The 14,242-nt window shown below is 44.8% G+C and overlaps 1 protein-coding gene and 1 long non-coding RNA gene across 3 annotated transcripts in view; one reads left to right on the forward strand and one right to left on the reverse strand.

Moving 5' to 3' along the window:
- LOC309710150 overlaps nucleotides 1-14,242 on the reverse strand; it is a 394,879-nt gene that overhangs the window by 231,265 nt on the left and 149,372 nt on the right. The gene's annotated exons all lie outside the window — the stretch shown is intronic.
- LOC309710138 (guanine nucleotide-binding protein G(o) subunit alpha) overlaps nucleotides 1-14,242 on the forward strand; it is a 135,881-nt gene that overhangs the window by 29,992 nt on the left and 91,647 nt on the right. For both annotated transcript variants that reach the window (XM_082539391.1, XM_082539392.1), the window contains exon 3: nucleotides 6,061-6,202. In XM_082539391.1, the coding sequence (XP_082395517.1) occupies nucleotides 6,061-6,202 (142 nt within the window). The remainder of the gene's footprint in view (nucleotides 1-6,060; nucleotides 6,203-14,242) is intronic.

Raw genomic sequence — 14,242 nt, forward strand, 5'->3', positions numbered from 1 at the left:
AGAGCTCTGTCGACGAAGAACGGAAAGGGAGTGGATGGACGGCATAGTGCAAAAGAGCCAATCACAGGGCTTTGTGCGAGTGTGTGTGTGTCAGAGCAAACAGTGTTAGCTAGCAACAGTGCAGGGCTGAGATAAAGACCTAATTGCATAGTGTGCTGTGTAGGCTTTGTGTTCTGTGAGTGTTCACATGAGTAGGTGTGAGGATAAAAATACGAGGCATTAACGAGGCAGGCGCGTTGTGTTTGATATCATGTGTGCGCATCAACAGTTTTTCTTTCTGTGGGTTTCGTAACTTTAGCCGGTTAGCTTTAAACTTCAGGTCATCTTGTCAACGGAGCCTTCAAACTCCCAGAAACACGAGTTTTTAGCGCCTGTTGATCAGTGATCATCAGCAAAGAACGGCCACGCTGGAGTCGATGTAACCAGTTTGACAAATTTAAAAGTGCACTATAGGCAGACACCATCCTGTGACTGCTATATAACATCTGCTGATTGGCCCCAAAATGGCAGCCACAGGATGATGTCATGGAACAGCGTTGTGGTTAAATTGCCCATATGTCTGTCTCTCTGTCCATCTGTCTGACTCGGTGTGAAACTAAACTATGTTTCAGGTCACCGTGCAGATTGTGCCAAGGCTACGTGAAATTGTACACATACACACACCAACACAGAAACACACACACAGTCCCTTGGCTTTGCTGACAGAAGGGCTTGGAGAGTGGGTAATGAGAAAAGGTCCTCATGCATGAAAGCTCACGTCAGCAAGCTAGCCAGCCGCTCGCACACACACACACACACACACACACACACACACACACATGTACAGACACACACACACACACACACACACACACACACACACACACACACACATGTACAGACACACACACACACACACACACACACACACACACACACATGTACAGACACACACACACACACACACACACACACACACATGTACAGACACACACACACACACACACACACACACATGTACACACACACACACACACACACACACACACACACACACACACACACATGTACAGAGATGGGAAAACATGTCAGTTACACTTCTGATAACATTCATAACACTAATTTTAAGTCTTTGCTCGACCCTGCTCTCCCCAGCTGTGACCTTCGGTGTCTTCCTCTCTCTTCCCGAGTTAGCAAAGATGCCAGTAAAACTTTCTAGAGCGCTTTCTTCTTCCATCAACCCTCCTCCTCGAATTGTTTTCCAGTTAGGGAATCACGTAAAAGCTCAGCAACATCCACAAAATGTAAATCGATTACCATTTAAGAACAAAATAGTTGAGACAGAGCTAGACGGAGCACACCTCGCCATGCTAAACAACGGGTAGCATCACGATATCCAGCTGAGGAAAGAACCACCTGCCTTTACGTGTCAGAGGATTGTTTTAGCTGTCTGTGTCCAGTTAGCTTAACAACCTTAATGCTGTGTGTTAGAAGCGCCACGGGACATAACGTAGGGACAACACGGGCGTGCTGAGTGTCGGCGCCCTCCCACGGCCACTTCTGTTCCTGATGAAAGGCTCAACTTTTGGTTTGGTTTAAAAAACTTTATTCCGAGTTCTTACCTCACAGTCAGGTTTACATGGAGTTTACATCTAGTCCAAGATGGCGCGGCCACGTCCAGACGCCTTCCTGACCGCTCTCTGTGTGCATGGGTGTTGGACTTCCTCACTGGCAGAACTCAGGTGGTGAGGGTGGGCAGGTGCTTCTCCAACAGCATCACCATCAACACAGGAGCACCTCAGGGATGTGTCCTCTCGCCACTGCTCTACTCCCTCTACACTTCAGACTGTGTGGCCACCCACGGCTCCAACACCATTGTGAAGTTTGCTGACGACACAGTGGTGTTGGGTGCCATCTCCAACAACGATGAGGCGGCCTACATGGATGAAGTGAAGAATCTGGCATCGTGGTGCCAGGACAACCACCTCCAGCTGAACGTCAGCAAGACCAAGGAGCTGGTGGTGGACTTCAGAAGGGGTCAGCACAGAGACTACAAGCCCATCATCATCAACGGAGCTCCAGTGGAGAGGGTGCAGTCCTTCAAGTATCTTGGTGTCCACATCTCCTCAGACCTGACATGGGCTGCCCACATTCAGGTCCAGACCAAAAAGGCTAGGCAGCGCCTGTATCACCTACGACAACTGAGGAAGTTCAGGGTCTCTCCAAAGATCCTCAGAACTTTCTATACAGGCGCTGTGGAGAGCATCCTCACACAGAACATGACATCGTGGTTTGGGAACAGCTGTGTGAAGGACCAAAAAGCTCTCCAGAGAGTGATCCGTACAGCAGAACGCTGCTGCAGGATTGCTCTCCCCCCGCTTCAGGACACCTACACCAGGAGATGCCGGACTAGAGCAGCGCAGATACTGAAGGACCCGTCCCATCCTGGCAACAAACTGTTCCAACTTCTGCAATCTGGTAGAAGGTTCCGCATCTTCCGGGCAAGGACAGAGAGACTCAAGAGGAGCTTCTATCCCCAAGCCATCCGGGCCCTAAACACACACACCCGCCCTCTCACATCATCTATAATTGACTGAGACAGGACTCTTCCAGACACTCTAAACCAAGGCACAATGTACATTTCAATTCCTTTAATTTTAAATATGTTTATATTGTCTATCCTGTAAAACAGTCAGATGTCTATTCATATTAATGTACAGAATTCACCTGCTTGCTGCTACTGCTGCACATTCACCCAGTGTATATACTGTATGTATATATATATATATATATAATGTTCTTCCTCTACACCCCCCCCCCCCCCAATTTTTGCACATGTCGAGGAGCGTGTCAGGCTATTTCACTGTGTGTTATACTTGTATAACTATGCATGTGACAAATAATAAAGAACCTTGAACCTTGAACCTTGGAAGCACATTCTCACAGTGCAAAGCTGGCCGAGCGCCCCTGCAGAAGAGGCTCTTTGTCATAACTTTAGCTTCCTGTCGTATAAACACAGAGTCCCCAGTTCTGTTTGTTAGGTTATTTCTGACATCAACCTCTCTATTGGCATCGTTTCCTCTTCCCATTAAGAGTTTCTCCTCTCTGGTGGTAGGAAAGGTGGAATTTCAGAAAATGTCTTTTTGGCATCTTTTAGCGGGGACGCAAAGATCTGTCCTGGTTCCCGTCTGCAGCTCCAGGCTTTGGCCCTCTGTGTGAAAGGCACTGATGTAAATAGAAGTGTGGCATATTTATATAGGACTGGCACACTGCCTGATTGATCTGAAACATTACACTGACCGAGACCGCAAACACACACACACACACACACACACACACACACACACACACACACACACACAAGTCAATACCGTTGGACACTCACAGAAGCAGTAAACAGATGTATCGTACCACACATCTGCCATATGTCAAGAAGCACACCAAACCAGACCCCGCAGAGCAGAGGCCTTTTTAAACTGACCACGAACTCTGTGGTCAGGTTGTTATAAAGAAACCGAAGCTTTTCCTTATTTCCTTTCATGTACTTTACGTCATAACGATGGATGTTCATATTAAACTTGTAATGAGGTCGGCGTATGTGCGAGTAATCCCCGTCAGGAACAGAACTTCAGGATTTGGACTCTCAGCACTCCGTCTGCTCTTGGCTCTCTATGATTTTAGTGAGGGTGGATATCACCTTATATGGTAATCTTAGGTGTACAGCAACCCACCCACCTGCTGTTCAAACCTTCTGTTTGAAAAGAGCAGAAGAGCAAAGAGCTCACTTCAGACCTGATATAAGTGAGGATTATTTTGATTCATCAGTCAAGCACCTTTCAGTGTAATCGATGTTGTTCTCCAAAAGTTTAATCTGTTCATCTGGACGTAGCGTTTTGTGGGAGAAACGTTTCGTCACTCATCCAGGTGACTTGTTCAGTCTCAGCTGACTGCAGGTAATTGATGTAGTGTGAGTACATAATACTTTATCTCACCGGCTCATGACTGATGCTGCGTATTGCTGTCCAGCTGTCACTAGTAGGAACTAAGAACAAATATAAGCGTTCACATGCTAAAGAACAAGATGTGAACAGTTTCTCTGAACAGTTTCTCTGAACGTCCACTGCGGGGCTGCTGACAGCGCTTATATTTGTTCTTAGTTCCTACTAGTGATGTGCGATACCACTGATTTCCTTTCCGATCCGATACCAAGTAATATTCAGGGTGGTATCGACGATACTGATCCGATACTTTGTACAAAAACTTATTTTATTTGTTGTATCTTAAATTATAGCGTCATAATGATTACAGGACATCAGATTACTTGTTCTTATCACTTAATAATGCAGAGTTCATCATATAGAAATAAAAAAACTGAAGTTGTGCTATTTGAACACCTTGCCTGCCTGTGAGAGACGTCTGTCTCGCCCTAGCAGCACCTGTCCCTGTCCTCCTCTTCAGTTCGTCTCAACATAAGCTCGTCATATTCTGTGATATGATTTACTCTGAGGTGACAAGGTTAGTGATGTTGCCACAACCATACATGCCAACCCTCCCGATTTTTCCGGGAGAATCCCAAATTTCAGTGCCCCTCCCGAAAATCTCCCGGAGCCACCATTCTCCCGAATTTCTCCGATTTTCCACCCGGACAACAAAATTGAAAAACCATATCACAGAATTCATAGCGCCGCCGAGCCAATTCCAGTTTCCAACAATGACGGCAGCTACTTAGTTTTAATATCACTCTTATTTCTCTTTCTGGGTCGCAAAAAAACTTTGAACATATTTTCAGGTGAGAATGTAGCTGTGTAAACTTCAAATATCTGAGCCCACACATCGTCTTCAAACCCCCGCGGGCTTTCACTACTCGAGTTAAACATGATATTTAAGTCACTTTGATAACTTAAAAATGTTCTTGTTTGGCTTCTTCGGTGTTTTATTTGTTCGTGGGTGAATCGGTTTGGCTGAGATTAAAGTGATTAGATTAAATTTAATTTAACTTTTTTAATCCCTCGGGAGGGTTACTCCGGGGTTTCACACAGCTGAATAAACGTCAAACAGAAAATGATTAAAGAGAAGTGTGAGACGGTCGAGAGTTTAAGTCAGCGCACGGTTATATTTTAGATAGCAAGGAGCAGACGGCTGAGTTTCACTACCCGGCTTTCTTTAGACCGCGAAGGTCTAAAGAACCCTTAGGCGGAAGAGGAAGTAGTTCCTTTGAATGTAGACAATCCGAATGATATAGTTTCTTTCCACTGTGTTCCTGTTAATGACAAACTACAAATTTACCCTAAATTACTAAAATATCGATATTTTAATGTGAGAATCGATTCTAGAACATAAATGATTGGTATCGGAGGAATCGATATTTCAGGATCGATCCGCACATCACTAGTTCCTACACGTGTCTCTCTGACTTTACCGAGCTCTTTGCACTTTCTTTACTAGATTTCTTTTCAATTTGGATTACTTGGTTATAAAGTAAGAACAGTGGGATAGACACAGGCCTGTAATACACGCACAAATGTTTGCAGCCGTGTTGGATCCTGAGTTGTGCCCATGCTGGAGGCCCGTTCGTTCGGGTTTATTTATGCATGGTGATGTTGTCTATCAGAATTGCCTCACACTGTTGCCTCAACCTGTATCTGTCTGTTTGAATCAACCTGTTGTTCGTGGCTGTCCGTCTCTCTGTTGGTCTTTGTCTCATTTGTCCATACGAGCGGGAGTCTACCTCGCTAACTGTCCCTGCGACCGTCTGTCGCTGTGCCCTTGCGTTAGGTGCAGTGAAAGACATTGTGGCATTTCAAACAGCAGCCTTAAATGTCAGGTTAGGCTACAGTTATGGGCCCGCTCCCTCCCTCCTCTCCGGTCCAGGCTCCACCTGTGCTTATCTCCATTTTCCTCTTTTGTATCCCACGAACGTGTAAAACACCTTTGCTGTGTGCTTTTAATCCACTTTTTTATCAGGTTGAGAAGCAAACCTGTGCCTGCACATAACTTTGCTGTTCACTTTGTTTGCCTGTATAATGAGCAGAGCCCAAGTATTTAACATTCTTTAATGCCCGTGCGTCTCTTTGTTTCTAGGATCATCCACGAGGACGGTTTCTCCGGCGATGACGTAAAGCAGTACAAGCCCGTTGTTTACAGCAACACCATCCAATCTTTGGCCGCCATCGTCCGCGCCATGGACACGCTGGGCCTGGAGTACGGAGACAAAGAGCGCAAGGTCAGCTCCCGTCCTCAAGCGTGCATACACGTTTCCCAAGCATGCCCAGCAGAACGTACGACACATAAATGACTCATTTTCCAAATACTGTCACCAACATTGTAGAGTGTGATGACAGATCACCATAAACGAGGGAAATGTTTTGTGATTTTTTTGTATTCTCACTTCTGTGAACTAAATAAGGCTCATCATTAAGCACTTAGCTCGTGCACCAAATTCCCAGCCTACGACTGACGCACGTAGCCACGGGATGGACCACATAACTGGGATAGAGCAGGGAGAGGCCGGCGTGGGCCTTGCAAGACAAAAGCACCAGGAGTCCAGCTCTTGTATCAGACCTGTTAAAGTATATGTGGCAGGACAACGATCTCTACCAGCTTCAGCTCCTCGATTTGACCTTTTTGAAGACAAAAATCTCTCCGTATAAAGTTGTGGAGGATAGCACTTAAATATAGCGCAGGTGTAAGACTGCCTGTGCTGTGGTCCCTGAATGCTGATAGCTGGTCTAAGCAAATTCAGGTGCGGCAGTTCAGCAACGTGGAGGACGCATAATCAGCGAGCCAGTGTCAAACCGACACAGACCTTCCCTACACATTTCACTCTTGACTGGTTGCAGCTGTGTCTAATGTAAAAAATATTCACAGCTTGTTCGTTTTCCCAGAACGTTAGACGCTGCCATCAAAGACAAGTTAGCATCACATTAGTATTCACTCAGAAAGCATCATTTTTCAGGGAACACTTTAAAGACGGTACGATCTTTAAAGACCGTACTGAATGACCTAACCAAACAATCCTAATGTGACCAAGGAGACACTGAAGGAAAAGTAAATGCCCGGTGAAAATGAGGGAAGACAAACCATCATGAAATGAAAAACACCAGCTTCCAAACAAACGCCGCCTCCTGAGGGACAAACGGATCATTTGCTTCACCACAAACTCCAGTGGCCTCTGAAGTCATGGCAACTTTGATGCTTTGGAAAGCATCGAGAGGAAAGCAGAAAATGATCAGCACTTGTTTTATATATATTTCATATTTTAATGTCTTTGTTTCGCTTGCTGAGATTGAGCAGCGATCTTGCATCTTTTATTTGATAAACTGTCTTCAGTTTATCGGGATTGGCTGTGAACGGACCCTGTCACGCTTGGGCCGAAATTCCTTCACACTAAGGCTCACACCGGGTCACTTTCCCAATTTTGCTTTAAGTTATAAAGTTATTTTATTATTTACATTTGGCCTAATATTGATCCTTATTGCTGCTTCAGAGGATAGTTGGAAATCTGTCAGAATCTGCAGAGTATACAGAACAAATAAAATGTTCACGTTGTCTTCCCAACAGTTTCACTGACATCTACACTGGATGGTCAGGAAGCGTTCGCGATGTCTTCTCCGGCGCTGATAATTGGCGTCTGTCTTGTGTCAGTGACGTAAAAGACGGATTTAATGCGACATGACCATCAAACAGCAGTCGCTTTCTGAAACATCAGATATGTATCGGATTCAGCACCACATACCAAAGTGACCCAGATCGGCTTTGAAAATATCGGATTTGTGCCGTTCACACTGTCACACCATGATCGGACAGATGGTCGCAGAGGGTCAGAAAAGTCGGATTTGATGCGCTTTCGCCTGCAGCGTGAACGTAGCCTTAGTCTTTCCCACTTCTCAGTCCTCTGAATCCTGAAGTATACACGTTCAGTATACGACCTGCTAATTGAGGATTATGAATCTAATCCACAGAAGAGGATCGGTTCTATCTGAACGCAGGGCAGCGGGATGAGGCTAATCAACCGCTCCTTTATACTCACCTCAGTTTCAGGTTCCAAATTTCTAATAAATCAGGTCATTAGACCTGTCAGGATGACTCAGGCACTAAAGAGTGCAGGAAATGCAGTCATGTATGGCACCTTCAGTTAAATGCTGAACATCAGCTCGTGGTTTTGAATGCACTGCTGTAGGAGCGAACACGTTTTCACTCAGCCTCACCTTCTCTGCTGGAACGTTTTGTTTGACCTCTGTCTGCACATGAAGCATCCTGATGTGTTTGTGTGATTCAGACGAAACACTGACACGCCCACTTTGTTCCTGATGTTGTATAAAAGTTCAAAGTGAAGATAAATGCTGCTGGTGTAAGTGTACATCATTAGCAGTTCTGTGTAGTTGTTGATGATGCGTCGCCATAGCAGTCGTGGTGATGATGTCACAGTGGTGATGATGTCACGATGACAGAATATCTGTCCTCCTCATCACTGCGTGAGCGGCACAGATTTGAACTGTAAGAACACATGCAGGTGACCTTAACCTTATCCAAAGGCGCGGTGTATTTTTAATCACAACGCTGCTTTTGATACTTCATGTAGAGGCTGAAATAACAATACACCTATTGATCAGGATATGCTGTGTGTGTGTGTGAGTTGTCTTTGTTAGACTATTGAAATGAGGACATTTTGGAAACGCAGTAGTGTGAGGAGTCAAGGTCAGCCATACAAACGTGTGTGTGTCTGTTGGAGGGTATAATATATCAAAGTATTGCGTTTCTATTTCGAGGTAAAGTGAACAGCCTCAGCTACATTGTTATTTGTACAGAGTCAATCCGTCCACCCAGCCAGCCGTCCAGCTGTCCGTTTTCTACCACTTATGCAGGTCATGGGGACGGCAGGCAAACCTCTCTCCTGCCCTCCAGCACCTAAAGCTCCTCTGGGAGACACCGAAGTGTTCCCAGGCAAGAATGGAGCAGTTTATGTTTTTGGTGTGAGAGTTGACATTTTGAAAAGTGTCTACAACAAGATTTCTGTGCTACACTACTTATCAGGTTAAAGTAACGTGTGTTACAGAAGGGTTGCAGGATTATAACCGGTTCTGAAATGAATGCAAAGTGTTGAAGAAGAGGCGTAAAACAGGAAAGAGGACAGAAGATCGATTTTTCAAGGCAAAATGGAGAAGTGACAGTGGACAAGAAACAGAATGAGCTGTGTTTACACTCCCCATCTGACTTCCCCACAAAGTAACCAGAGCAACATCCTACCCACATCAATAAAGGACGAGGGGCGAACGTGAACGTTTTTCATACCCGTATCCTTCAAGCTCTCCTCTTACTCTTTCAGCTTCCCCCTCTAATCCTGTGCTGGGATCGCGTATGTCAAACCTGTCCCGTCCTATCTTTTTCTGGTCTTTTGCTTGCTCTTCTGACTGCGCCCCACCCACCCACCAATCTGTTTCTCTTCGCTAGTTGCTGTGGCAACCCAGTGTTTTCCCTTGCTCTCAACACATTCCACAAGCCCGTGTCCAAGGGCGCCGTGACACATACACTTGGAGACGCGCACGCACAAACTCACACGCGTATGCAACACATGCACACATTATGATAGCTTGCTTGAAATAGATCTTTGAGCACTTTTCACTCAGGCTTCACAGAAGAAGCTTCAAAGAGAAACCTCTTTGGTGTTAAAGCCTCTGCTGGTCCTTCAATAAAACTACAGTTTATGGCTCCGTGCTGTGACCTGAGGTAGTATACTATGTCTGTCCTTATGTACATACCAATCAGTCCCATTCTCGCAAATCTTAGGAACTATTTTTTTCATATTCAGTTCAAGCAGGGATGAATGTAATCTAGTGATTAAGGCCAAGGACAACTGTATGACAGTAATGATAGTTTCCAGAATTCTCTCCTGCAAACACAAAGTCTAAAAAAAGTAGTTAAAGCTTAGGGCAAGGGTGGGGAACTCCAGGCCTCGAGGGCCGGTGTCCTGCAGGATCTCACCCTGGGTCAGCACACCTGAATAAGACGATGAGTTCATTACCAGCCTCTGCAGGACTTCAAGACATGTTGAGGAGGTGATTTAGCCATTTAAATCAGCTGTGTTGGATCAAGGACACATCTAAAAGCTGCAGGACCCTCGAGGCCTGGAGTTGCCCACCCCTGCTTTAAAGTCAAAGTCAAATTTATTTATATAGCACATTTAAAACGACAACTGTTGACCAAGGTGCTGTATACAATTTAGGCGAATGCTTTCACCTGTATCGTCCTCTGTGTAAAGTTCCCCTCCATTCCCAGACCAACTTGTATTTAGAGATAATGTCCTACGGGATGCATTGGTTAGTTGCATTTAGATCCATTACTCCAGCAGTAGCAACAGTGCAGTATTTAAAATACGAACAGTAAAATATGGCATTTTTCATCCATCCATGTGTTTTTTTTGTAACCGCTGTTGTCATTTAGGGTCCCAGGGTGCTGGAGTCTGTCCCAGCCGTCACAGGGCACAGAGGCACATCCTGTACAGGGCGCTGGTCTAGCACGCCGTTTGCACTCATATTCACACATGGCCTACTGCGTGTCTTTATGATAAGCTGAATCATTCCACTGGTACAGCCTATGTTCTCTTACTTCATGCTGGACGTGTTTGTTGTGTTTGAGGTTGGATGGTGATCCCTGTGGAACCAGTGCCAGTGTTTTCCAGGGTGAGGTATGGATGATGGAGATCGCCCGACCATTCTTCTTGGAATAACATCAGCAGACCTTAAGTGTCTGCCTGGAGCAACCACTCGGGATTTTTTTTATTTATTTTTGTTCGAGCCACAAATAATCAGCCTGTGCTTTACTCGTGGATTTGCCTTAGGCTTCATTTTCTGTGTCGGTATATAAAACTAAATGAAGTCAGAGGCAGTAGGGCAGAAAGGCCACTGTGATTGAGATCAACTCCACTTCAAGATATTCATTAACATTTTATTGTTTCAGCAGGGAGGGGTGCTGAGCGTAACTAGGACAGGACACACATCCTGATTTTATAACCTCAACATTTGATAACAGAATCAGCAGTTAAAGACAATGACTGTACTGTGATTTCTGCCATACTTAAATATACTCAGTAAATGTACTTGTAATCTCTCCTCTCTGACGTAACACAGTATCCAGAGGGAGATGTTCCTGCTGCCGGGCAGCAAACTTTGACACTCGAGGGGCAGTGCTGCTGACGTTTGACTTTCCTCAGCTGTCACCTTTCTGTAGTGTGAGATGCTAAAGTATGTTAGCAACACATGACATGTGATGATGACTTCTTTGAATAAGAGCTTGGGTCTAAGACACTCAAGTTATGATATGTATATCTATTTTTCTATATTTACAAATAAATGACGAGTGCAGCAGTCAGTAATTCAGGTCTGATGATGAGAAGGAAATTATGGACGCAGCTGCTATTGAAATGAAGCGCACGCAACTACTGACATCAGAGAAACACTCGGTGTCTCCATGGACCCTCAGAGGGAAACAGGGAAAGAAGATAAGATGGAGCGGGCATGACGGGGATAGGATGATGATAGGATGGACCGAGTGTGGAAGATAGCGAGACAGCGAGAGCTGGCAGACAGGTCGCTGCGTGTTGTTGTGGAAACTAGCTGAGTTATTCTCACGGGTTAGTGTGTGTGGGTGTTCCTGTCTAGCTATCTTTGTGAGGACCGAAATCTGCATTCTACTATACTTGTGAGAACCAGCAGTCACTTGTGAGGACACACAAACCGGTCCTCACAAGTTTGAAGACATTTAAAGGCTCAAAATGTGGTTTTAGTGTCAGGGTTACAATTAGGTTATGGTTAGGTTTAGGGTCAGGCATTCGTTTGTAATGGTTAGGGTGAGGGGCTAGGAAAAGCATTATGTCAATGAAGGTCCTCACTAAGATAGCTAAACGGGCGTGTGTGTGTGTGTGTGCGCGCGCGCACATGTGTTTGTACGTGTGAGCTCCAAAACCAACGCCCATCTGAACACAATGTTCCCATTGTGTGTTAAACATAAAATAATTTACACACGGCCATACTGCTGCAATAAACTGGAGACACGTAACAAATATAGCTCAGTTTCCCTTTTTGGGTTGTGATGACACACAAAGTTTTACATATCAGGATATAATAAAAATAGTCAATAACAGGACTTCAAATTAGGTACTGATATGAACTACAAACATGAGATACTTTATTTATTAAAACCAAAACCAAAGATACAAGCTCACTGCTTCCATAAGAATTAATGGGGTAAGGTACAGCCAAGTGCTGCTAATTAAATGAACTGCGTGATGAAGTGTGAAGGACAGACTCTACAGAGCACATTTAGGATGTTAAAAGTTAAAGTTCGCGACAGTACAGTCAGAAAAAAGACTGAACAAGTGCACCTTGTTTGGCAGGGGTGTCAGGAGAAAGCCTCTTCTCTCTAAAAAGAACAATGAAAGAGTATCTGAACAAAACACAGGGAGCAAGAAGAGACCGCCAAAAGGCCCGGGAGCAGTCGTTGGTTGACTGTGAGCTACCAAAGTATTCTGTATCTACAGCAGGTCTACGTCGCTTATGAGGCCGTCTGTCACTCAGCTAAAGCTTGGCCAAAAGTGCTTCAGGAACAGGACGGTGATTCCAAGCAAAACGAGAAAGAAATGAATCAAAGTGTCGCGACGGCACAAAGACTTCAACTCGTCCGAAATGCTGCGGCAAGACCTTCAGAGAGCCGCGCGTTAATGAACCCCAACAAACCTCAATGAGTCGAAGCAGTGTTGTTAAAATTCCTCCACAACGATTTGAGAGACTGATAAAGAAAACAGTTACTTGTTGCTGCTGCTAATGTTGGTTGTACAAGCTGGTGAATCATGGATTGTACTTTGTTTTTACAAACTGCTTCTACGTTTTAGCTTCGTTTTTGTTTGGACCTCATTTTAAGACTTGGGGACGAGATTATTCTGATCATTTCCTGATATGTAAAACCTTGAATTAAAAGGTGATGTGTGTTGTCCTGAGTTTGAATCCAGCTGGTAACCTGTAGTTCCTCTGTCTGATAAAGGCTTGATGTTTTCCCATTGGAAGGAATTCAATGGAATCCATCTGAGCTGTAGCGTCACAGAGAAATGAAAGAAGTTGGAGGCTGTTGGTGTTTCATTAGGATTTATTGACCAGAACAAAATATGTAGAATTTGCATCTACAGATCTTCTGCTTTTATTTCTGTCTCTATCTGTACATTGGATCAGTTTCCTGTTTGCTGTAGTGGATTTTTTCTGGGTAGCAATAAGCTACAACTGTCCTGTCATCAGTCTGGCTGTCAGATTGAGGCTTTGGGTGTTCCTTCACGTGATGAAAACATTCAGCTAAGAAACCACCAAACCAGTCAAATCTCTCGATCACCTGTTTGAGGTGCAGTTAATAATGAGGAAAAACCACATTTTGCCACATAAATGCTGATAATATCAGAATGAATCATTAAAAGGAGCAAACGGGACCTGGATCATCCCTGGATGTGTGAGGATCACCCGGTAATGAACAGGTGGACAGTGGTCACTGCACAACTGTGTCATTATAATAAAGCAGCGTTGTAGCCCAGTGTGGGCGTGTCCAAACCTGTTACAGGTGTGTGCACGCAGAGTAGATGAGCACACTTTGAATGGGATCATTGCAGATCCCTTCCTGCCAGGTTAAGAAGGTCAGTGTATGGACACAGCTTCCACCACAGACACACACACAGACACACACACAGACACACACAGACACACACACACACACACACACGTGTTTGAAGTGTGTGTCAGTCTGCCACCTTCCTGCAGTGCTGAGCTCCCTTTGATTGTTCCCTCCCTCCCTCCCCTCCTGCTCTTTTGTTATTTTCAGCATCATCCCTTTGTCTCTCCCCTCTTACACCCTGTGTCCTTTATTCCTCTCTCCTCCTTCTTTCCTGCACTTCTTTATTGATGCTGTCGTTTCACCTTCTTCTTCTCTCGTCCTTCCTCTTCTCCTCAATCACCCGAGTCTAGTCTCCTCTTGTTTCTTCCCCCTATTCCATTTCTCTCATTTAGGGATTTCCATTTTCCCTGTAGCCTTGCACTTCACTCTCTTCATCTATCTAATAGAGCAATAAGGTAAGCTCCCTGCCATGCACCTGACTGGCTAGCTCAATCAATTAATCAAGACTTTCAAACTTTAATCCCACCTCACAGTGATGAGAGATCATTAGTCTCTGGGTTACTGCAGCTGGGTAATTAACACACACGCACACATGCACATATGCGAGTGTGTGGAT

The sequence above is a fragment of the Aulonocara stuartgranti genome, assembly GCF_965226115.1.
Source record: "Aulonocara stuartgranti genome assembly, chromosome: 7".
NCBI classification, from domain to species: Eukaryota; Metazoa; Chordata; class Actinopteri; order Cichliformes; family Cichlidae; genus Aulonocara; species Aulonocara stuartgranti.